The 27090-nt window shown below is 30.2% G+C and overlaps 2 protein-coding genes across 3 annotated transcripts in view; one reads left to right on the top strand and one right to left on the bottom strand.

Annotated features, from left to right (window-relative positions):
* Positions 1 to 1538: 1538 nt before the first annotated feature.
* On the bottom strand, positions 1539 to 1910 carry LOC113376053 (histone-lysine N-methyltransferase SETMAR-like). The gene has a single exon (XM_026615984.1). It carries the CDS (start codon positions 1908 to 1910, stop codon positions 1539 to 1541), a length of 372 nt encoding a protein of 123 aa, XP_026471769.1.
* Positions 1911 to 4273: 2363 nt separating this feature from the next.
* The window catches only part of LOC113378851 (microphthalmia-associated transcription factor), a 141094-nt gene continuing 118277 nt past the window's right edge, over positions 4274 to 27090 (top strand). Inside the window, exons 1-4 of one of the 2 annotated variants that reach the window (XM_026619473.1) lie at positions 4274 to 4451; positions 13038 to 13293; positions 19379 to 19501; positions 23331 to 23483. In XM_026619473.1, the coding sequence (XP_026475258.1) occupies positions 13099 to 13293; positions 19379 to 19501; positions 23331 to 23483 (471 nt within the window). In that variant the 5' untranslated portion in view covers positions 4274 to 4451; positions 13038 to 13098. Of the gene's footprint in view, positions 4452 to 6593; positions 6936 to 13037; positions 13294 to 19378; positions 19502 to 23330; positions 23484 to 27090 lie in introns of those variants that run through there. The other variant, XM_026619472.1, reaches the window with a different exon arrangement.

Here is a 27090-nt window from a genome sequence, read left to right on the forward strand (position 1 = left end):
GCAAGGTGAACTTACTATAATGACTGGACTATAGATTGTAACAACTATTTGAGAAAAGTACAGATAACTTAATTCCTGTGTCTTAACTAATTAGAACTTGAGGATCAAGAATTTGTTGATCAAAATACTCAATAACTTGAGAAGTCTTGGAAATTGCACAAAATCCTAGCATCGAGAATTCACCACCAGCAGAGTTTTTGAATGAAAATCAAAATTTATTCCAGGATGAGTTTCTCGTCTACGAACACCCAGGATTTAGTCAAGTTAATGTTAGTCAATTATATATTATAATGGAGTTTTCTTTTCTTAAGTCGCAGTTGATGGAGAACAAGATAGTTTAACTATCTATCTTGAAAAATATAAGTAAGGATAATAAATGTTTTTTTTAAATACGTTATTATAAGAACAATTATTTTCCAATTGCAATTCTTTTGTTTACAATTGTTGGTTTGTTTAACCCTTTAAGTGCAAACCGTCGACATATCGAAGCTACATAAATGGGCATAATGTGTGGAGTATAGGTATTGCGAGGCTAGGTACTGTTGTAAAAAAGGAATGTTTAACATTTGTTCTAAATTTGTACATTTTGTGTTTGCGTAATACAAAATAATAAAATATATCTCAACTACAATTTACTGCTCAAACAACTGAATGTATTGAGAAACCAGATTCAAAAATCTTTATGCAATGTATGCAAAAATTACCTTAGCACTCAAATGTTTAATATAAATCATTGTGGTAGTTCTATATTATTCATATCAAAGATTCAAGAGTAAGGATTATATAGAAATAATTATTTTAAATCAATATCTTCCATAAATCAATGAAAATTTGGTCCAAATTTTTAATCTTCCACATATCATAGTTCATTATATTCAATATTTTCTATCATAGTAGTGGAAGTATGAGACAGTAATCAAATCTGATCAGTCTATGTTTTTTCAGTGGCTGTCTGATTGATTCCAAAAGACTTCGAGAAACTTGGAGCTGGAACCAAGGGATGGAAAAAACATATATTAGCAGGTTCAATATCTGGGTATATATCTAACCCGTTCTCATGCTCTGAACAGGGGGCTTCTAAGCAAACAATCTTGTGGTAAGTGAACAGACTAGTTACGCTGGTGATTTTGTGTTATGCGTAGTTAAAAAATATATTTATTTTTATATGTGCATTTTAAGATAATGCTGAATTTTGGAAAGATAATAATCATAAATACTGTATGTGTAATACTGTGTGATACATAAATTTGCTTAGAAATTTAAATGAATTTTGCTGTTGTTATTTTACCATACGTTTATTTTTTCTTTGTTGAAGATGATTTTGGTTTTGCTTAAGACAGCAATTTTATTATTTAGTTTAATGGTATAGGATATCCCATGAAAACTGTACAGTAGAGTAAAAATTATAGACAATTATCTATTGATTAATAATTTATCTACTGATTAATAAAGTTTGCATTCATATTTTAAAGACTTTATTTATTACAATGATTATATTATTTGTGAACATATTTATTATGATTATAAATATTTAGTGCCTAATGCGTCAAATCCTGCGGCACCCAAACATCAAGCTTTTTTTTGTATCCAGCCTTCTGCAGATGGTTTAAAATGGTTTGGTGACTAACTCCCATCTCCTGGGCGATGTCACGAGATGCCACATGCCGGTCTAACTCGATGTATTCCATGATTTGATCGGTATTTGTCGTCACAGGTCTTCCGCCGGCTGGCTTATCCATGGTGTCGTTTTCACCGGCTCTGAATCGTCGAAACCATTCCTCCGCGGTTCGAAGTGATAGAGTACCATCCCCCAAAACACCATTAATCTCACGGAACGTTTCTCTAGCGGATTTGCCTTTAACGAAGGAAAACTTTAAAATAGCGCGAATTTCGGCGTTAGTGAACTCCATGTTTACACGTCTATAACTGTTGAACGCAATATCCAAACTAATCATGCATAGCGTCGTTTTATAGGTTATGTCAAGACCTTTCAAATTATGTATAGTATTGCCAGATACGAGCTCTGTAGCGCTTTGTACATAGCCGCGAAATTCAAAAGACAAAAAGGCGGAAGGGAGATATTTGACGACCTTATATTTTAATATTGCCTTAGCCTATAAGTGAATAGAAATGTTTGGCAAATGACAGTCTTCAATTGTTTTTAATGTCAAACTAAGCTTCAAATATTTTCAAGGGCAAACAATGATAAGCGGTTTTTTGTAATTTTTTCCATTCATTTCTACAATCTAACTATATCTCTATGAATCAAAACATTCTAGAAAATTTCCCGAACAAACTTCAGGAAGATTCATGAAAATCCGAATTATAGTTTAGGAGGATTAATGAAACTTACATTGTTACAGAAGAATTTTATATATAAGATATATATATATATATATATATATATATATATATATATATATATATATATAAAGAAGGAGGGGATATTTGATAGCTTGGTAGTCGGAGTGATGGCATGTAATATGGGGTAGAGATTAGCAAATAGAAATAGATCACCATACTCGAAAGGGTACAGAGAAAATATTTCAAGTGGGCATGAAAAAGAATGTGTGGCTTGTGTTTTGAGGATGAGAAAATGTAATCTGCTTTAGTAATAATGTCATAAACTAAACTAAAGTTTTTGTTGATGTTCACTGTATGAAGATCTAGTGTTGCATTTAAAATTTAAATTTTCTTAAAAATCAATATTGAATTTAAAATGCTACAGTTAAATTTTTGAAGTTTGAAACAGGTTTAACTGTTTGCTTGGAGGTAATCTTCTAAGTTTCCTATGTAAATCCTATAAGTCAAAGGTCTTATTTGTAGATATGGGATCCAAATATATCTGCTGACCAAGTAAAGACTGTGTAAAATAAAAAAAAAGTCACTTTTACATGCTACCATTGCCTCCTAAGTTATTTACAATGCCTTAAGAATTGAAATAGTTCAGTAAATTTCGGTTTCAAATGAATCAATGTTTTTTATGATGGTGAAAGTTGTTTCAAGCATCTATTACAAGATTTTTTTTAAATATTTCATATAACTTTTATTCTTTATACTTTATATTTAAAGTAAAGTACCTATTTTACTATAATTCAATATTTAAGATCATTTTCCTATTATTAATCTTGAAATCTTATAAGATGTTAAAATAGTTCTTCATCGAGCAATAATGTAATTTGAAATTGGTCTCATAAGATGAATACCTATTCTTTGCAATAAAATATATATAAAACTGAAATGCAATCTTTAACATTTAATACTTTTGAAAATATTGTTGTGTCCATCCTTATTCATAATAGAATTTATCATGATTCTTTTATGATATATATATATATATCTGTTAAAGGCTATACAAAATATAGAAGATTGTGAGGTGTTAGTTTTCTTGTACTTAATGTTTGTATTTAATTTTACAATACTGAATTTTCAGCTAAAGTACCTTGCTCGCACTGGAGGTCAATGAGCAGTTGTATATGGATAACCTCCCGTTAAAAGATCTATTATTAAATGTATTAATCAAAGGTTAATTAAAATGTATTGCAGTTAAATAAAATTTATGATTTATTCACTGTGAGCGACAATTTTTTTCTGTTAGTTGCAGCCAAAGGGCTAATGTAGAAATAAATGACGTATTTAAAGCGGCTTTATTAGATTATTTTAGATTGTAATAATGAAATTACAATAATAAAATGTAATTATATATGTAATGTAAATGTAATATTAATCATGATTAATAACGATTGTTTAAACTATTTTCAAGTAGATGTTCAAATCAAACAATTTTGACTCAGAGCATAATGCCAAGTACCACTGATTCATTTTTTATATATACATAGTAATGATTAAAAGAAAGTCAAATCCAATCAAATCAAATCATGAGAAAGGCCAAAAGTGTTGTATTAGCCTACAAAATAAATTGTTCAACAAATATTTTATATAGGTAAATTATCTCAATAAAGCTAATACAAAAAAAGTAAATAAATAGCAATTAACATAAAAATACAATTTTTTTCTCCTTAAAATCCATGCGAATGATTGCAAGTACGGCTAGTCGTTAAAAATTTTCTGATGCTCAAATGCTTGCTATTTGCTTTCAAGATACGGTCTGCTCAGTTGCCAAAGTGTTTTCTGAAAAAATATTATGGATATGAATTAAAATCAAATACACCGACAGAGGGCGCGCTATTGTGTGTATCTCGATATGTATCGATATTTGGATACAGCCATGATACAACTTCAAATTTCTGGTCTATAATTGTTGTCTCTAGTTCATTCGGTACCTGCATTCCGTTGGCATCGTAACGAACGGCGCGTCGACCCGGCGTCAAGTATTAGGGTCGGCGTCGTCGCATTTTGAAGAAATCAGGGCAGTTTTATGTTAGTGATATTAGTGCTTGTGGTATTAGTGCGGTATTAGGGCTTGGATTCTTCATAACTGAGTGTGATAAGTGAGTATTACATTTTTTTTATGCTTAACCCCTTAACCTACAATAACGAGCAGAGACGCGTGCGATGGTTAGGCCAAATGAAAATATTATAGGCGTAGCCCTCGTACGGTAATCGTGCCAGATGTAATGTGATCGAGCCATATTCAATAATTGTGTTAGACGCAAGTATTACAAAATATTTACATGTACAAAACTTCAAAATACAATATTAGTATTTGGTAAAGAAAAGAAAAAATCTGGATCGGTATGATATGATCTTTGAATAAATTGTAGATTAAGGGGTTAAGTGTGCTCAATAACAATTTAGGTTAATTGTATAAAAAATACCAATTGATTGTGAAAGCATAGAAATCAACGTTATTTGTACGGTGATACGAACATTTTCAACATTTCAGTTTCAAATGAATAAGAACTGTTGCTCCATCCTGCATAGTCCAATAGTGTTCGTCAAATTATATCTGTTTGAATGCAACAGCATGTTTTATTTTACAAAAACTTATTTAATAATTACCCTTTACCACTCGGCACTGATTAAAAAACAATCTGATAGCAACTCGTTGCCGCTTTCTGATGAACGCACCTTCTGTAAACTTAGTATTAGTGTATATGTTATGCAATTTGTTTCACGTGAATTTGTGGACATTAAAGAACACATTAAATTTATTTTCAGCAGTATGTTAAAGTTTAAAGATATTTCCAGAATTTCCATTTTGCGGATTGATTTCAGTGTCGCTGTAATTAATTAGCGCCGTGACAGTTTAGTTTATAATTTCACAGAAGAGTATAATACGTATATCGGTTTTTATATGTTGTGTCTTTTTTGATAAAAATTTTGCTTTACGAATTGCTAGGTCGTTTTAATGTATTTAAAAAAAGATTATATAATAAAAAGGGGTAAAAACACTTCGATAATATCTAATAGTAAATTTTGAAGAGAACAAGTTGAAACAAATTTTTTTTTCCAAAATCAATTATTTTGTTAAGACAAGCAGAAAGTTCTTTGAATCATTTAAATCGGACGCTTAGTTCTCTCAAAAACTGCCATTTTTTGCACATTTAGCTCCGTATCTTCGAAATGGCTGGGCCTGCCTTTGCCAAAATCTGATAAACACTTCTCCCAATCATTACTAATTGAATGTTTTTTAGAACATTCAAACCAGATGCTCCGTTCTCTCAAAAACTCGATTTCTATTTTCTGCACTCTTTGCTCTTTGTCTCCATAACTGCTGGACCTGCCTTTGGCAAAAACTTATCAGCTTATCTCCCTATCAATAGGAATCGAATGCTTTTTGAACCATTAAAATCGGTTGATCCGTGCGCCCGAAAACGTGACTGGAAATTTGTATCCATACATACATACACACACATCCATTTTTTCTGAGGTATGCCAAAATGTTCAGAAACCTTCAAAACGTCGAGAAATGTAAAAATTTTCAATTTCGATTTTCGGCCAATTACAATAACTTACCCTACGGAAAGTTAAAAATTCTACTTTAGAAATACTTGGCCGGCGGCAGAAAAATATTTAAAGGGCCGTATATTATTCGATCTATTCTATTCGATGCTTCAATACGACCTGATGTATACAAACATATGAGTGCCTCAGAGGAGACAAACGTGTGCACAGACAGAAATACGTTGTCGTCCCCTCAGGAATGGAGTTAATAATATTTAATAATTAAAACAGATTAATCAGGTAAACAACATTTATTTATTATGAAAGCACATAAATAAGTATTAGTTTAAAAATGACATAATTAATATTTCACTCTTGATTCTTTTGGCACTGCGGTACGGTGCAACGAAATATTATGCGGATTCAAATGTAAACGACTTTTCTTCACACTGATCAGCGCAATAGTACCATTCTATTGTTTTATTATTTCAATCTGTCAACTTTCTTGCGAAGTTACAACTGAAAATTATTTTATTCTGTATATAAGACTAATTTTCACAATAATGACGTACATTTATTATTAGTTATTTCTTAACAACATAGTATTATTATTGAAATTTCCGAACTGCGATGAATCGCACGTCTGATGCGCGCGCAAGCGAACCGTCCGACGCGACAGCACGTGTTCGACTAAACTGGTGAAGCAATGTTGGCGGAACTAAAGTCATCAGTATTTTAGTCGGTTTGTGGTGGTTGCGACGGTACTGTTTAATATTTAATTCCGTAAGGTTTATGTACGACTAGATCTCAAACTGTGTATATACGACTGAAGTGCCAAAATCAAGTGTTATTATTGTTATAAATTTTCTTGTGCCTGTTGAAACATTTCTTTCAAACCATCGAGACTGATCTATCTCTGATGGCATGGAGGAATCGGGCATTGATTTGGGCTTCGACTTGGCCGCGTTGAGCTCCGAAGATCTTGACTTGAGTTATGCTGAGCTCGAAAATGCACTTTCGTGCCTTCAGAACTCCCAAGATCTTATGTATTACGAGCTCAAGTCCAAGGCCGTGCCCGAGTCTGACAGGTTAGAAAATATACCGAATAAATAGCTTCGTTCCATCTGTATGTTTATTTATATTTTACGTATGCAGCAACATTGTAGTCGCCAAAATTAATGTACAATATAATGCACACATAATCCTCCGAATTTTGGTCAAATAAAAAGTCTAATTTTGAATTTTATTCAATTATCGTACTTATTCATTTTTCATTATAGTTCAGCAAAATACTTCAAAATTTTTGTTAAATGTATTTGATTTACTTCAATACGACACTAGTTATAAATGAAATCTTTATTTACATTTAAATGATTGTCAAACTAATATGAAGCTGAAGAAAATGATCATTTCATCATTTGATTGTAGCACATTAAAAGTTCAAATATTCTAATAAAAACTCTTGTTTATTAAAGTTTATTAAATGACCAAAATTAAAAACTAGTGGTGTATGACATCGTGCCTTAAGGCAATTTGCTGGAACTTCCCGTACCGTAAAGAAATGTTCGAGGAATATTGAATGTTTTCAAATAGATTATTATAAATAAATAATGTAATATAGTCTAACATTTGTAAAAATGATATAAACTGAATTGCAAAGTTGAAATTATTTGTTTAAAGTATATTAGAATTTTAGTCAGAATCTGAATTATTTTCAATATATATATATAAAAAAAATCGAAAAATTTTTTAAAAAAAATTGAAAAAAAATTGAAAATGAATTTTTTTTTCAAAAGCAACTATTTTGTTAAAACAAGCAGAAAGTTCTTTGAATCATTCAAACCGGACGCTTAGTTCTCTCAAAAACTGCCATTTTTTGCACATTTAGCTCTGTATCTCCGAAACGGTCGGACGTGCCTTTGCCAAAAACTAATCGCCACTTCTCCCCGTCATTGCGAATTGAATGATTTTTTGGATCATTCAAATCGGATGCTCCGTTCTCTCAAAAACTCGGTTTGTATTTTCTGCACTCTTTGCTCCGTATCTGTGTAACGGCTGGACCTGCCTTTAACAAAAACTAATCAGCACATCTCCTTATCAAAAGGAATGGAATATTTTTTGAACCATTCAAATCAGCTCATCCGTGCGCCCGAAAACGTGAATGAAAAAAGTTCCATTAGGAAATTTACAACTTAATTTCCAAAAACGTTAAAATGAGTTTTAATGATATTGTAATGTTTTTGTGTTGAACATTTAAATACTTCCCATTATTTCTGGAAACACTGTATAATGTGGTTCAAAATTATCGAAAAATATTTCAAAAATACCGTTGCCTTTAAAAATATCGAAATTTGAATAGATTTGATTAATTACCCCTTTCTTTTTTTTAATTCAATTTATTCTGCAACCTGTTAGATAAAAAAAGCAAAGATTGTTAACAGTATAAAAAAATAAATTTTAATTTTTGAAAATATTTAAACAATAGAATTTTTTAATACATTTATAATAAATTAATATATTAGAATATTAAGATTGAATATCTTAGTTGTTGTCATCCTGAAGAAACAAAAACTACAAACTACTTACATTTTAATGCAACTATGTTTTGATGATATTATAACACTACTATGGATATTGGGATACAAGAAAATTAATTCTAGTATTTAAGGCTATCAGATCCAATTTGTTTTAGCTTCGTATTGTGGTTATTCTAACAAATTTACAATGTTTTTGAATATTCTTGATTACCATGTGGTGTTAATAACTTTATCAGTCATACATCTTAAATGTCAATGAATATTTCACGATCTTGGAATTCATAACGAGAGAATATAATGTTGCTTTACTTTTGTATGCATAATAATTTATTATTTATATCAATAAATAATAGGTTAATATTTTCATCGATGAACGATCATTTCAGCACCTGATCGAGATTAAAATGTTGCTGTTGCTTTTCTATAGCTAATTAAAAAAATACTTTGCGTTATTGTTCATTGAAAATTTATTTGCATTAGTCTTGATGTAGTTGAGAAAGATAAGTCTAGTTCAGTAAAAATAAATTTACAGCTGGCAGTATTCACAGCCAAATAACTTGAATTTTTTCGCTGTCGAAAGCGTTAGTGTATTTAGCAAACATATAAAACGTGCTGGAAAATAAATGCAAATTAATTAATGGGAAATATTCATTATGAATTTGAATTAAATTCATCTAAATATTTCGATAAGACATCGGTGTTTATGCGAGTTTTAAAATTAGATAATTAATAAGTTGTGTTATATTTATATTGTTAGTGCTGTGGTATTTATAGATTTCTGTGTCTTGGACTAAATCTACATTCAATTTTATATCGCAGTAAAATTGTATGTAGATAGGTTCTTGAAATAAAATTTTGATGTGCATTCCTTGTTTCTATGTCATATTTTGCAATGGGATGTTGCATGTTGTGTGCAAATTGTGTTCATTTATAAAACATCAAATATTCATTTGATGATCATTTGAAAAGAATCCATTTAGCTGTCAAGGGTACCTATACTTACACTCATTAAGATCAATCATTAAGAGAGGTTAAGTCGTATAATTTATGGTTTTGCTCGTATTTATTGTATTAAAACATTTTTTCACTTTTCGAAGGAGAAGTTTGTTTTTGCTAGAACCGTTTCAAGTGATTCTCAACTATTTGACTCAAATTTGAAAAAAATATGCATATATGTGAGTGTGTAGTGTGCGAATTTAAAGATCATCTGATGAAACTCGATAAAGACTACCGTTTGCAATGCGATTTTTCGAGCCGTTTCTTTGCAAAAAACACCAAACTGATCTGAAAAATTTAAACTCTTCGAAAATTATCAATTACTTCAATTAGTAAAATTACTGGTGAAGATAGGCCGGTCTGTTTCTTTATAATTAATTGTTCCATTTTTTTTGACGATTTTGATGTAACTCTTCATTCATAGGTAGCTACTGATAACCGTTGATGTCCACATTTTTAATACACCATACCATAGATTGACATGAAATATGACAAATTGATTTAATATAATTGAATGTAAATATAATTTACATAGTACAAATATGTTTGAATGATCTCAATTGGAAATTGTATTGATTATTTTTTAGTAAAAACGAAGATTTTATTTTCTATATGAACAGTTGAACATTTTACATAAATAGTTGGATTTTAACATGGTTATGTTGATTATATTCAAGTATCGGGAAGTTTATATAGTTTGCTTTGTGGTAAAATGCCACTTACTAGTTTATGTTTGAACAGAAATCAAAACTGAGTGTTCTATGATTATAACTAAAAACTTAGTGCTTCTACAAGATAAACCAGTAGTTGATCATTGTCTTTCTGATTATATAGTAATATACCGAAATGGATATATTCACTTGATACCTATAATCTAAACTGAAAACCTGATTCAGGAAACCCCCGCGTAGCACGGTAATTCCATAACACGGATTCACTCTAACACGGTTTAAGAATTGAGTAAAGTTTTCATAAAATAAGAAATATAGTACAACCTATAAAAAGCAAACTTTATTTATCTAATATTAGTAAAATCGCCGTACAATAGCTCAATAAATGTGATGAAACTAGTGCAAAAAATAATTAATTTGATATATATTATTACAGCGCGTACGTTCTATCGAAAATTTTTTTTAAGATTATCCGAACAATATATTAAACTAGCTGTAAGTGGAATTCTGTCTTAAGGCAATTAGGGCATCGTGCCTTAAGGCAAATTGCTGGAACTTCCCGTACCAAAAATTATTATTTTTTGTAAAAACGATTAACATTTTTGAAAAAAATTTACTTCGAAAAAATAAGATTTTTGAGAAACTATAAATTGGACAAAAAATTACTTTTTTTTGAAAAAAATTTTTTTTAAAAAATTTTTTTTTAGAAAAAATTTTTTAAAAAAAATTTTTTTTTGAAAAAAAAAAATGTTTTCTTCATTTTGACATATTTTGGAAAATCTGAACTTGTTTTTCAAAGCAATCGTACTGCTTTAACTGCATAGATACAAAATATAAAGCGCGTAAGCGCGGCGTCGCTGTCTAGCGGGTAAACATTGATACGGAACCCATAGAAAAATAAACAAAATTTATACTTATTGTTAAAATCTCTATAAAATATCTGAAAATTCGATGTGCATATGTCTAATGATCATTTTTGACCGCCAAATGGCATTTTTTTTACTTTTTTCCTTAGATCTCCGAAACCGCTAGACCTGCCTTTATGAAAATTTGATCAATTCTTTATCTTGTCAATACAAGTAAAATGTTTTTTGAATTATTAAAATCGGACGCTCCGTTCTCTTAGAAACTGAGTTACCGTTTTCGGCACTTTTTGCCCCGTATCTCCGGAACGGCTAGACCTGCCTTCGCCAAAAACTAATCAGCACGTCTCCTTATCAATACGAATCGAATGTTTTTTGAATTATTCAAATCGGTTGATCCGTGTTCCCGAAATCGTCGACGAAAATTTGTATCCGCACATACATACACACACGTACATACATACACACACATACACACACACATACACACACACACACACACACACACACACACACACATACATCCATTTTTTCTAAGGTATGCCAAAATGTTCAGAAACCTCTGAAACGTAAAGATATATAAAAATTTTCATTTTCGATTTTTTTGCGATTACTATAACTTACCCTACGGGAAGTTAATAATTCTTAAGCAATTCTTTAAATAAAATGAGCATAAAAGTTTAATAAATGACTTTACGTGTGTTAAATATATAAATATCATTCTGCTAAAAGCAAGTAATCGCAAATATATTTTTTTTTGCAAAAAATAATGCAGGGATCTGGAAGCAGCATAGAAAACTGCTCAGAATATGAGGATATCTTGCAAAAAAAGGATCATGTTGGATAGTACTTACTTGTTAATTTTGACGAAAAAAAATCATATAATTCGAGTAATATACATTACTTCTTAAAAAAATGAATAAATGTAACAATATTTAATATAAAATCATGATATGTAAGAAAATCCTTGGAACTTAACTTCTCTTTTTGTATTAGTTCTTTGTTCCTTATAACACAGATTCGCATAACACGCTAGCTTTCTGGAATGTAACTACTGTGTTGTACGGGGGTTACCTGTATCACACTACCGCTTGACATCGGGCTGGCCGAGATGGTTATCGAATTCGAAACCAGTTGTTTTTAGTTCTTATCACAATAGCTCAGCACCTAACGGTCATTCCTCCCTTTTCTTCTTTTAAAAAATTATTTATATATTTTGGCGATTCCCACCTAAATAACGGAAAATTATGCATAGATTTTGATTATACATTATTTATCATATTTATATATAATATTAGCAAACCCGACGAACTCCGTTTCGCCACCAGATGGTTTCGTGAGAAAGATGAAGAAATTTTTTGTTTGTTTTATATTGGTACAGGAAAAATTTGATTTTATTACACAACAGTAATGAATTTATTTTGATTACAAAAGTGGAGTGTTTTTTAGTTGGTTTTCTCTAAGTAAATAAAAGTGAATCCGCAAATTATCCGTTTCATTGAAGTGCTCTTTGGTAAACCACATTTTTTGTTTTTTGGTCTGACGTTAACGCAAACAAAGCGGATGGTTTCCCAACTTGTGAACAGGCAACGTATAACTGCCCATGGAAAAAACAATGATTTTCTAAATAATCTATTTGAAATTTATCTCGCAAACTGAGCGATTGGCCTTGCCACTTGTTATTGCGAACGCAAGGCGAACTGGAAATTGCAATCGTTTGAAATCAAACGGAAGACCAGTCGGAATCATTGGTATTTCACCAAATCGTCAGCAATTTTTGATTGAATGGTGAAATTCAGTGCATGTATATCATTATTCTTTGCGGTAAGAATTGCTCGTTGACTTAACCAAGCATTATTCTGATAATTCTCACTAATGTTATTACTCGAATTTTTAATTACGGTGCATGAAGTTCCAGCAATTTGCATTAAGGCACGATGCCATGCACCACTAATTTTCTTACCAATAAATCTTGCGGAGCCCGAGACCTTTCCAACGAATGCAAAATTGTCGAAATCGGTTCGTGCGTTATGGAGTTACATTGTCAGGATGGAAAACCCGACTTATTTTTATATATATGTAGATAATATTTGGTTTATTATATTGCGTCTTTATTATTTCAGAACTAGCACGTCGTTCAAAACGTCGACTCCGCAATCTCGTACCCAGTTAAAGTTGGAGTTGATGCGGGAACAGCAACTCCAAGAACAAAAGCAGCAGCAATTGCAACGCGAACAAATTCAGTATCAGCTGCAGCAGAACTCTAACAGATTGGAACAACAAAAGCCGCAAGACAGCAGGCAGGTCGCCGCGAACGCCAACGTCACCGCTACGGCCGCACTCAGCCTCGAGCGCGCCGTGCCACCGCAAGTGTTACAGGTTAGATAGTAAATGTAGCAATAAACATTAAAATTGACCGATTGTTGACTAATTTAAATTGAATTAGAAAAAGGAAAGTTCAGTTTTCTAAATTGAATTCTTGTATTATTTAACACGTTAAAGATTGCATCGAAATATTTTACACAAAGCGACTGCACCAAAAATCGACAATTTTTGATGCGTTAAAAATACAAAAATATAATAATTTAACCCCTTTCAAACGGCAATTTTCCTGAGGGATAACGTAAGTCTAGCTTATCACTCTGCTATCTTCTCTGAGGCACTCGGCCGTTTGTATATACAACAATACTCAGTTCGTATTGAAGCGTCGAACACAATAGATCAAGGTTGAGCAACCCTCCATATGGCTATTTAAATATTTTTTGCTGCTCGCTAAGCATTTCTAAAATAGAATTTTTTTTAATTCAATTTCTTCCATCAGAAAATTATTAACTTCCCAAAGGAAAAATTTATGTCAAAAAACCTGATCCGCTAATTTTATGTTTTCTCGATGTTTCAAGCCATTCTGAATCGAATGTGACCGAATTTGGAAAAAGTATATTTGTGAGTGTGTATGTGAACAGATGTTTTACGTTGAATCGACGTTTCCTCAAAAACGGCTGGACCGATTTCAAAATTTTAAAAGCCATTCGATGTATCTCGATGAGGACTACCGTTGTCGGTTTTGCTTGACGATCGGTCAAGCCGTTTCTTTGTAAATAGCAGGAAAGTGAAAAAAAATTTGTCCACGTTTTATAGCCCGCAATTCTGAATCGATTTTGAAAATTCAAAATCCGTTCGAAATATGTTGGTTGGAAATCGTGCTGATTAGTTTTTAGTAAAGATTTGCTGGCACAATTTCTTGTAATTAACGGTTGAAAATTAATTTTTCGACGATTTTTATGAATTTTTTTTTGACGATAGATATCATGGTCGTTTTCTAGGTAATACTAAAATATCATGGCCCTATGACAATTGGTTAAATTTTAAAAATATGTCAAAGTTTGCAAAAATTAGTCGCGATTTTTTGGCGTTTGTCAAAATTAGACCTTTGGTCGACGTTAGCTCAAAATGCCTAAACCGATTTTAAAAATTTAAAAGCCATTCGATAAATCTGTATGAGGACTATCGTTTCTCAGTTTACGACGATCGGCTGAGTCGTTTCTTTGTAATTTGGTATAGGTGTTAAACTTTTCGTCCACATTTCAGTTTATAATCCAGAATCGATTTTAAAAAATCAAAAACTGTTCGGAAGATATTGGATGGGAATGATACTGATTAGTTTTAGGTGAAGATCTATAGAGCCGTTTTCTTGTAATTATGTTACTGTTAAAATTTAAGCCGATTTTTTTCTTATTGCTTTAATTTATGAAATATTAACTTTTTTAATTTAGTATTTTTATATTATAATGTGCATTAGTATAAATTAAGCTTTGTAAATTATTAACTAGTATTAAACCGCCACGAAATTTAAAAAATTAAATGCGGGCGGCGAGAAAAAATCTATGCAGTGATAATACAGCGTTTTCTTTTCAAAATTTATTTAGTTATTTTCAAAGTATTTTGTATCCTTTTTATTACATAGTCTTTTTTCTAAATACGGTAAAACGATCGAGCAATTTTTCAAGCAAGCTTTTTTACCAAAAAAAAAACAGTTTTGTTTAAACAAATATTTTTGTTTACGTCCTGGTTTGGTTGGGACAGTCCCGAATTTTCACTTTTTGTCTCGTATTTTACTAGAAAAAATATTGTCTCAGATTCAATATGTTTATTTTCTAAATTAAAAGTATATTTTAAATATTTTTAAATTTATGCTATCAGTTATCTTTATTTTTAAATATAGTTTAACTAAAAGCATTTACAAAGTTTGAATAAAAAAAAATACTTATTAAAATTCGATTAGTAATTTACATACTAAAAGCGATGTTATATATTAAAGTTAATTATGTTTTCATAATTACCATATAAATTATGCCGAATTTTATACAGTCTTAAAAGAAAAATGATCATAGTTCAGAAACAGAAGGTTTTGCACTTATGTTAATAACTGTGTTTTAAAAAATTGGTTTATTAAAAAAAATTGGTTTTTAATTTATCCCTAAACAATTATTGTTACGTAAAGAAGTCGTAAGTTTTTAGTTTGTTTAAAACTGCTAATAAATATTTTCTGTTGTTTTTGATTTTAAAACCTTTAAGTGAACAGAAATTGTACAATCTATAATTTTCAATATTTCTAGAACATTTTCGCTAACATCATTTATTTAAACGTAATTTAAATGAACTACTTGACAACACATAACATGTATAAAGAAACAACTATCGAACTATGTTCAGTAAAATTAACAGTTACCTCCTAATTATAGAAATATGTTTTTGTTCTACTATTTTTTTTTTAAATTTTTTATCTGTTTCTTTTTGCCCTTTGGGCGGGTAAGGAAAGGACAGCCAGAGGGAAAACAGGCACAATGTATTTTTTAAATTTTAAAGTGATTTTACGAAATGATAGTTTGATATACATTTAGCTCATACATTCCCAAACTTGTTTGTGTCGATACCGATTTTTCGATAATTATCTATTTGTACTAACAATTTGCATTAAACATTTCATGTAAAGATACAAATACAAGTTTAGACATTTATTAATTGACTTTAAAATAATAATAAAAAATTTATATTAACAAGGTGTCATGTAATCCACTATCGTGGATCTCCAAAACTCCTTTTTGCTGATGTGGACCCCTTGAAAGTTGTCATAGACCCTTGGGGGTCCATATGTATCACTAAATATCTTTAGTAATTTTTGTTGCAACTAATTAATATTTATTTCTTTCGATTAATAATATTATTCTTTATTAGTAATTTGCAGTAAATTACAATATAAGTTTTACCATCCTTTCGTAATAATTTGGCACTGAAATAAAGGTCAAGCGTGAACGTTCTATATATAGTTTTCAAATACACAGCAATAACTAGTCTTATAATGAGTTTTAATGGGTTTTAAAAAATAATTTACAAAAACAGATTAAGTATATAGATTCTTAATTATACATTTAACAACTTTTAATACTCTATTTGATATAATTTGATAAATATGACATTTTCAGGCTTGGTGTATCATTAATTTCTGTTAAATTTACCTCCAGCGGAAAATTTTAAGAAAACAAGATGTTTCAATTGTGGAGATGAACATATTTGTTGAATATTTTCGATTGAGTTATTATTATTGTTGATGTTAAGGAATTTCTGACGAGGAAAATATTTACATTTTAAACAACAAACAAATATGTTAGTATATAAATAGTTCGAAACTATAAAGTCAAATTAATTTCGCCCATAATTAGTTCGAAACTATTTTTTTCAAAATTAAACTGTTCAATTAAAATCAGTTGCAAAACAGTTAGTAGAAATTTATACTGCATATTATTAAAATCTTTACAAAAATCTGATAGTTTTCATGTACTTTTTTTCTGATGATTCCATAATGTTAAATTAAATTCAATAATTACAGCGATTAGTCAAAGAGCCTAACTGATTTTTTTACAATCATTTTACACTTTTAGTTCACTTTTTAAGCTACTTACATTGGATAATGTTTCTTATTTTTTGCTGCAAATTTAAATTTATAACAACATAAAATAATGTTAGTTTAATAATTAGAATAACCATATATCATAATTCGGAAACGAAACTGTTGAATCCATCACTTTGAACATATATTACTTTTGCATTACTACTTTGCTCTGGTGTAAATATGCAAAGCTTTTCCTCTGTTTTCATTTTTTATCGAATGGTATTAAGCACAAAAGCCAACTAAAAGTCTTTTGGAAAACAATTTGAAAGCGTTAAAGATACTTAACATGAATACCCAACACTATTTTTTATGTAATATTCTATTTAACTCATACCCAGACGCCTAATGAAATAATTGAAACTCGGTTTAGACTTTTTTTAAGTATGACCAAAAATTTGTTGATGTTCAGGATGGAATAAGAGCAAATATAGAAAAATCCTATTTTACCACATCAAATTGACAGCAGTATGTTATGATTGTTATGTAAAAATAGCCGCTACCCGGTCTTGTTGCATTCAATAAAAAGTGATCAGTATTCTAATATTAAGATCATCTAAAAGAGATAGGTCAATACATCATTAAGAAGCGATCACAGCAAGTTTGTGGGACTATTAAGTTCTGTTTAGTATTAATAATATATACATAAAATATGGATAGCGAGATGTTGTCTAGTGATGTCGTCATGGCGCAATTGTAAAGCTCACTGACTCGTGTAGACAGGATCGTAAGGCTCGAACTTTGCTCTGGGCAACCAGAGATCGTACATTAGCGATGTTCATTTTCACTTGAAAATATAGATAAAAAATGTTGAAAACTTTTTCACATTCTTCTATGAATTAATCTGGAGTTTAACTCAGCTCGCGGACATGTCCTAGGACATTATGTAGTACCCATTAATATTTATTACTTTGTTGTCTAGTAAAAATAACTACTACCCAACATAGCTGAATCAATGAGAATCAAAGCTTGAAAGTTTTATAGCCTTGTCGTGATGATTTGTTAATGATGTGGCTTTAGAAGGAAACCCCACGGATGACCTATCTCTTTTATAATGCTGACATTAATAGTAGTTATTCAAATAAGTTTATCAAAAAGAGGCCAGCCGTTGGGTTGCCTTCTGAAGCTATGTCATTAACAATATCTAATTATAATCTCATTGGAATAATATTATAGGATTATTAAGCTGATTGCTATTAATAATATATACATAATATAATTATGATATAATTTACAACTGCCCTTAGTGGATATTAAGCTACTATGATAAACAAAACGTAATAAACAAATTACAATGTGAAGTTACCCGCATTTCTTCTACTTTAAATAAAAATTCGATTTAAGTAAAAGTAAAAATAAGCAACCCAACGGTTGATTCTCTTTTTTTTTCTCTTTTTGATACTTATTATTAGATCAACTAATACTAATGTAAGTCGTCAAGTATAAAAGGTAAAATGTGTGGTTGCCTTCTAAAAACCACATCATTAAGAAGTCTTTAGAGAAATGCGACTATGAAGTTCTAATATACTGCTTGATGCAGGTTGGCAACATACAGATATCTATATTTTATGTATATATTAGTAATAGAAAACAGAACATATTAGTCCTATAAGCGTGCTGTGATGACTTCTCAACTCTCCGTCGGTCGGATATTTATTTACTTTCGAACGGTCAGAGTGGTCTGGCTGGACCACACATTTTTTCGTTCTGATTTTTTCATTGATCGGCAGCTAATGAAATTTTAGGAAAAGTCTAGAAATTTCAAGTCGATAGGATTACTAAAATCGATTTGATTTTAATTGAAAATCGAAAAAAGTCTGACCAGACCACTCCGACCGACGGAGGGTTAATGATCTACTTTTAGAAGGCAAACCCATGGTTGGCCTATCTCTTTTTGATGCATTCAATATTAGAACAACTCTTTTGCGTTTGTCAAAATCTAATCACCACTCCCCGTCATTGCGAATCGAATGCTTTTTAGATCATTCAAATCGGTTGATCCGTTCCCTTAAAAACTGATATTTTTAGCACTTTTTGCTCCATATCTCCGAAGACGCTGGACCTGCCTTCACCAAATCTAATCAGTGTCCTCATCAATAGGAATGGAATGATTTTTGAACCATTCAAATCGGTTAATTCGTACGCTGGAAATTGTCGACGAAAAGTTGTCTCTGCACACACACACACATCATTTTTTCTGATGTGTGCCAAAATGTTCAGAAATCTCTAAAACGTGAAAATATGCAAAAATTTTAATTTTTGATTTTTGGCCCATTACTATAACTTACCCTACTGGATGTTAATAAATACATGACAATGAGAAGATACCAGTATTATTACTTCTACTTACATTAATAAAAAATACAATTTGAGTAAGAGTAAAAATAGGTTTCAAAAAAAAAAAAAAAATACCGTGTGAATTAATATATGTTTTAATTGTTTTATTTGTTTAGTTTTATATGTTTTAATAATTTAATATACTTTGAACTAATTATTTCTATATTTTTAATTCTGCAGGTTCGAACAGTACTGGAAAATCCTACTCGATACCATGTAATCCAGAAGCAGAAAAGTCAAGTGCGCCAATATTTGAGTGAATCATTTTCGAAGCACCAGAATGGTTCCTCAGACGCATACCAAGTAAGTTTATATATAGATCGTACATCGCTCACGCTAATAGTTTTTATGAGATATTCTTGTTTACTACACCACTGCACGATGATAAATATGATTGCGCATTTATGTATTATGGTTATTCTTTCATTGTTCATGACCCAAAGGCAACATATCCTAAATATTTGTTGTGATAGAATCAATTACAACTAAATTGACCGTGCAGATTGAAACTGAAACAAGTTGCTAGATAATAATATGTAATTGCCTAAAAATATACAGAATCGCGCCAGGAAAGTATTGGATCAATGGTTAGTCGGTTGTTATAAAATTAATTAGACATATTTTAAATAAACCATGTTTTTTAATTTTTCTATTAAACTACAATCTGTCTTTACAAAAAAGAAGTAATTTTGAAGATAAATGTAATAATTTGAAGTTGTTAAAGATCACTGAGTAGTGAGACCCTCAAAATTTGAGCCTTGTGGGAGCAAGTTATGAAAAAAATTTCTTTGACAATTTTCACAAAATGAAGGGATGATGACGCAATCGCAGAATGACTGTCAGAACGGTACTTTCTAAATGGGTCGATCATAAAATATCGTTAAAAAAATTTCTAGCTCTGTGAAAACAGATTAGTCAAATAGTTCACTGGCACTGACTATTATTTGCCTACAAGATACGGCCTGTCCAGTTGTTAAACTCTAAATGTTTTATTATTTTTTTATATTTGCATATTATGTTCTTTTTCAAATAATGTAATTATAAGTAAATTGTTTATTAAACGGAAATATTCTGCTATTTGCCTTAGAGCATAACACCATACACCTCTAGTTTAGTGCTTGAAATTCTTACGTTCTGGGACGCCCATGCGCTGTGCGACATTTCATTGAATTTGTAAGAGATATATACGTACACATACAAACACACACACACACACATATATATATATATATATATATATATATATATATTTGTTTGTGTGATATTTGTACAATTCATTGGCAATTAGTGTCCAAGAGTTTTGCACGATTCGGCCGTGAAAATGCTGATGGTTTTGTGAGCGTTTTTTAAAAAATTAGAGTGAAATATTTATGTGATATTACCGAAGATTATTTAATGTGTAAATTATTCTTGCAATATACTTTTTCATATTGATCACTTATAAAAATCTTCCTGAATTATAGTTATTTACAAACGTTGTATATCATTATTTACATTTATTTTTACACCACTTTATAATATAACGTTTATAAAATATATGCAGTAAAATTTCTAGTTATTCATAATAAATACTACATATATTAAAATTGAGATCGTTGAAAAACACTTAGCCACAGTTATTGTCAACTATGTCAACGAAGAATTTTTTTATCAGAATATTTTTACCAGTGTTCTAATTTTGTTTTCTGGACGTTTCCAGTCATTCGAATCATTTGAAATCAAAATTGGAAAAAGTATGTGTATATGTGAGCCAAAATTTGGCCTTGCATTGACGTTTTCTCAATAACTGCTGCGTCGTTTTCAAAAAATTTAAAACTGTTTATGTAACAGTTTTTTTGCGACAACTAGCAAAGTAGCAATAAATCAAAAGTTTTCGTCCAGGTCTTAGCCCAAAACTTTGAACCGATTTTAAAAATCTAAGAATTTATAAACTGTTAGAAATACATTAGTGTCGAGTCGTGCTGATAAGACTTTGGTTAAGATCTTCGCAACTAATTGTTAAATTTTTTTTCGACGACATTATTGCATTTTAAGATTTTATGAAGTCCAAATTTCCATATTATATCGTCATAATGTGGGGGTATTCTGATCTAGAAGCATGAATTTTATGCGATTTTGGAAAGGTCGTGAAAAGTGCGAACAATATTTTAACTATATTTTTTACAAAGTATTGATTTATGTTTTGAAGTTCTAGAAAAGATAAAAATAAAAAATTGTCATAAAGTTCTAGAAGGTGGTAATGTGGGGGATTCCTAAATTTGGCACCTGACTATACCCTTGATTTTAGCCGTTCAAATAATCTGAAGAAATATACAAAAATATATTATTAATCTAGATTAATGTCGCCATTGTATGATCTACAGACAAGTTAAAACATATTTTTTCGCAAAGTAGCGACTGCCTGAAAGAAAAATATTTCTATAAAGTCTATAGAAATATTTCTAGAGAAGTCTATAAAGAAGACGCTGTAAAAAATTTAAGTAAATCGGTATGGTAGAAGTTGAGAAATCGTGGGTATCGAATCGAAAAAGACAAATTCGAGAAAGATGCGTTTAAAGTTTTGCCGCGGAAGGAAACAGAGGAAGATTGTCGCGGTCAAGCAGCTATATCTCTGAAAATAACTAAAATTTTGAAAGATCTTCTTCTACACATTCTTCTACAATCAAACTTTGAAAATATTGCGAAAAAAAATAGATTTTTTCAAAATTACAGGCCAGTATACACCCTTAAGGCAAAATGCCACTTGTACTCAGACTTTTTATTTGTTCGTTCTTTTATTTTTTTATATTATGAAGTTAATCTATAAAACTGAACTAGTGGTGCATGGCATCGTGCCTTAAGGGAAATTGCTGAAACTTTCCATACCGAAAATTAAAGTTTCTAAGAAAGCTATAGAAATTTTAACAAATTTGTACTTATTAAAATCTATAAAATATCACAAAATTGGATGTGCATATGTCTAATGATAATTTTTGTCCGCCGAATGGCATTGTTTTAAATTATATTTTGTTGGATCTCCGAAACCGCTAGACTTGCCTTCCCACAAATTTAATCAGTTCTTCATTTCGTTAATACAAATAAAACTAGTGCAGTATAGTACCGTACCTTAAGGCAAATTGCTGGAACTTCCTGCACCATAAATTTTTTAAAAAAGATTAATTTTTTTTAACCTTTGAAAATTTTTCAATTTTTGAAAAGAATTGACTTTTCTTGGAAAAAAATATGTTTTATTTTTAAATATTTCTGAAAATTTGAACTTTTTTCAAACCAATCGCACTGCCTTAGCTGCATAGAGACGAAATATCGAAGCGCGTAAGCGACCCGTCGCCGTCTAACGGACAAACGATATTACTAAAATAATTATTATTAAAATCTCCACAATATATCTGATAATTTTATATGCATATGTCTGATCATCATTTTTGTCCGCAAAATGGCATTCTTTTCTACTTTTTACTAGATCTCCGAAACCGCTAGACCTGCCTCTCCAAAAATTTAATCAGTTATCATCAAACACCCTCATTGTTTACCATTTTTGGCTTTTTTTGCCCCGTATCTTTGAAACAGCTGGACCTGCCTTTGCCAAAAACTAGTCAGCACGTCTCCCAAAAGTACGATTCGACTGTTTTAAGAATTACTCACATCGGTTAATTCGTGTTTCCGAAATCGTCGACCAAAATTTGTATCCGCATATATATACACACACACACGCACACACATTCATTTTTATAAGGTATGCCAAAATGTGCAGAAACCATTAAAACGTAAAGATATATAAAAAAAATTATTTTCGATTTTTTGTGGTTACTATAACATACCCTACTGGAAGTAGGGTTACCATTTTTGGCACTTTTTGCCCCGTATCTTTGAAACACTGGACCTGTCTCCTCAAAAATGCGAAACGACTGTTTTTTGAATTACTCAAATCGGTTAATTCGTGCTTCCGAAATCGTCGACGAAAATTTGTATCCGCATATATATATACACACACACGCACACACTTACATTCATTTTTTCTAAAATATGCCAACATGTTCAGAAACTATTGAGACGTAAAGATACTTTTCGATTTTTTTGCGGTTACTATAACATACCCTACTGGAAGTTAATAATCTTATTTTATTGTCTTAAGGGGGATAGGAATGCAACGTCCCAAAGTATGCACCCTTTGCCCGCATCTGCTACGTGCACGACTGTTCTCAACCCGCCCGCTAACGTACAAGGAGTGTCTCCAACAGGAACCATATCGCCGGCACTGAGTTCCGTTGCTACCAGTGCCTCCGAGGTAAGTGAATATTTATAAGAGCAATATTTTTTTAGGCAAAATATAGTAAAGATTTGAAATCATAATTGGTATTTGTTATGTATGGTAAAAATTGGTGCGTCCGGAAAAAAAGTATTGCATGTTGATATTGGTATCAAAATTAAATAACTTCTCCGCAAGAAGTTAGAGGGTCATTATTATATTTAAAGTTTTTTTTTAAATTAAATTGAATGATTCTGGTGATATGTTGTGCTTATTATTTAAATGCGTATTGTTATTGTTGGTTATTTAAATTATCTAATTGAAGTTCTATGTTATTTATAATTATTGGTGCATAGTCTTTGCATTGAATTATCGTAGACTGAAACGGTAATATGAATATAAATTTACAAAAAATATAATTTGCTATTTGTGCATTAGGGTGGTTTTTAATATGTACATTTTCGAATCTCTTTGCTCCCAAGGGCTCAAATGGTTCCAAATTGATAAAAAACAATTTTCTGAAGGTTTTAGCTCTTAATATTGTCTTTTAGATAGTGCGCAATTCAATCAAACTTTGTATGGAAATAGCTTGGAAAAAATTTTGAAAATTAAAAAAAAAATTTAGGTATAACTTAGCGACAACTTTGAATAAAACTCATTTATTTGTTTACTAAATTATATCTAAAACATTTTTAAAATTTTTGAAATTTTTTTTATGCTATTCTATACAAAACTTTGATTGAATTGCGCACTATCTAAAAAAACAATATTAAGAGCTATAACTTTGAGATTGAATTGTTTTTTATCAATTTGGAACCAATTGAGCTCTTGAGAGTAAGGAAGTTCAAAAATGTCCTTATTAAGGACCACCCTATTGTGTATACATATCAATATCAAACAAGTTTGAGAGTAGAATAGAACGTGAGAACCAATTTGAGTCCATAAACTGGTATAAAGTGAACTATCTGGTTAACAAGATCCTCGTAATTTTTGTGCCTGAGTCGTCTATAATTTTAACGGTTTTTGGGCGATTGGTCTACTAATGCATTGGTACCCAGATTTACAAGCGACTCGTTGTTTCGATATACGAGCAAAATTTGAGATACGAGCTTTGAGAGAGTAAGAGTTTTCTAGATAAATGTTAATGACAAAATAAAAAATTTCGTCAGTTGTTACAATGATTTTCCAACTGCAGAAATATTCTGGCTTTTTATGACAGTAAATTATTTTATAGTTAGTCATTTCGATTATATAATATACTAGATGACCCGACAGACGTTGTTCTGTATTTATGTTTACAATTCAAAAGTTACCATTTCTTTCAAAACCTATACTGATATTTACCAATTAGTTAAAAATTATCTTTTTTTACACTACAGTCTATACCGAAATGCATATACATCCACCCATATGGATCTTAAATGTACAACTGCTTCAAATAAAATGATGGGTATTTGCTTCTTTGAAAAACATTATAAAATATTTTTTTCTTATAATTAGTTCTTTTATCGATATCCGACGTTATTTTGAAAAAAAAATGAAATTACTCCATTGAGAGGGATGTCATCCCCCCGGGAAATGGCAAAGGAGTCTAAATTATTTTTACTTTTGAACTTGATAGTAAGATAAACCTAATTTCAAAGTTTCATACGAATTGGAGCACAGTAAAAAAATCAGACCCAAAACGCTCCATTGACTTAAGTAAATATTCCGTATCCGATGGCAAAAATATGAAAATACTAACGTTTGTATGTGAAAAAGAGGCTGTTTTTAGGATTTTCCCGGCAATAATTAGATTTTTTTAGAAATCCCGTAAGAATCATCCTTAGACTTCAACGAACATTTTAAAAAAAGAATTGGCCAAATTGGTCCAGGCGTTGTTGAGTTATGCGCTTACCAACACATTTTGCGATTCATTTTTATATTATAGAAGATTAATATTAATTGAGTAATAACGATTTACCCACTCGAATATATCGAAAACTATTTACAAAATATTGTATACTTTTATAACCATAGGTCTAAATAAAAGGCCATGATTCTTAAAATATAACGTGAAATTATTGAAAAATATGAGGATGGCGAAAATGTATGAACATAACACATAGTTATGTACTGTGTTCAAACAGAAGGAGTTGATAAAGGGATGATATATATCCCTAACTGTCCTTAGTTCACATCTAGTAAAATTGAAGACAATAGAGTTAAATCACATATGATCAATAAATGACAATAGTAGAAGTATATACATAATTAGGTTTTTAAAATACATCTGACGAAACATTTCAGATAAACGTTTTAAAAGAGAATTTTTTATATAAATTAGTATATAAAGAATCTAATTCCTAGTACAGTTCGTGGGACATCGAAATAAATGTCGACTGTCGAATACAATAAGCGGCAATAATTATTGCAGTGTCGTTTGAAAAGCACTTTTTCAATGTCAGATCTTGCTATGTGTTATTACGTCCTTGTTCGTTTATTATACATTTATTGATACCATGTGTCAAATAGGAATATATCGATTCTATTCAATAGACGCGATCGTAATGTTATTTGTTAAGTGGTGACATTCAATAAAAAATTCGTACAAACATAAGTAAATACTCGCAATAACTAGAATCTTATGCTTCATATCTGTAAATTTAATAGAATAGAATTGACTGAAATAAAACTATTGAATTGTGGAGAAATGGAATTTCTAAACAAATTTAAAACTGCATCATTCTTTTTAAAAAAATTGAATTTTAGATTGTAGAAACTGGAGTAAATTCACTTCAGTTTCAATTAACAGATGCATACATCTTTTTGCCTTGTTGTTGTTGTTTTGTCTTATTTAAGTGTTTTTTTTTTAAACTATTTTTAAGTTTTGATTTTTGTCTGAATAACGACACAAGTGTCGAAACGTATAATCAATAAAGAACGTTTTTATTAACCTTTTTTTTAATTCGACGTATGGACTGCAAATTTTAAATGTTTCAACGTCAAAAAATAATTTATATATAAATATAAATATAAATATAAATATAAATATATATATATATATATATATATATATATATATATATATATATATATATATATATAAATATGATGTCAGTCGATACATTTATCTTCTTGGCTGATTCATTCAGAATATGTAATCAAGAGAAAGTTTGTTAAAAATAGTATATTAGTATAATATCCAACAAGCATAAAGTCATCAATATAAAAATCCCTAAACCACACATTTCGTGTACGATAAAATAACTTGTTTTGAATTCAAACTTGTAACTAAATCACACAGTGCCAAGAAATTATTTTTTTTCTATATTTAAACCGCGATTAAAATTTGAGTCCTATAAGCTGTTGTAATGATTTTTTTTAACTACGTCGTTTTTTAGAAGGAAACATAACGTTTGTCTTGTCTATATTAGATGAATTTTATTATTAGAATTTTTCTAACAGTGATGATTTTTAATGTGTCGCAATTGAGAAAGGGCTATTTTTACTTGGACATATTGCAAAAATATTTTGTAATTATTTTTATAACAAGCTTATATATTTTTAATCCATGAGAATCATTTTATTTATATAATAGATTTGAGATCTATTAATAAGATAAACAATTAGACCATATTAAAAAAATCTTGATTGAATCAATGTT

Source organism: Ctenocephalides felis, unplaced genomic scaffold, assembly GCF_003426905.1.
Source record: "Ctenocephalides felis isolate EL2017-DRISC unplaced genomic scaffold, ASM342690v1 CF-g0.4_SCAFFOLD_01886, whole genome shotgun sequence".
NCBI lineage: Eukaryota > Metazoa > Arthropoda > Insecta > Siphonaptera > Pulicidae > Ctenocephalides > Ctenocephalides felis.

What these genes read in the sequence shown, in the direction of transcription:
- LOC113376053 (XM_026615984.1), bottom strand. Translation starts at nt 1,910, where the DNA reads ATGGAGTTCACTAACGCCGAAATTCGCGCTATTTTAAAGTTTTCCTTC.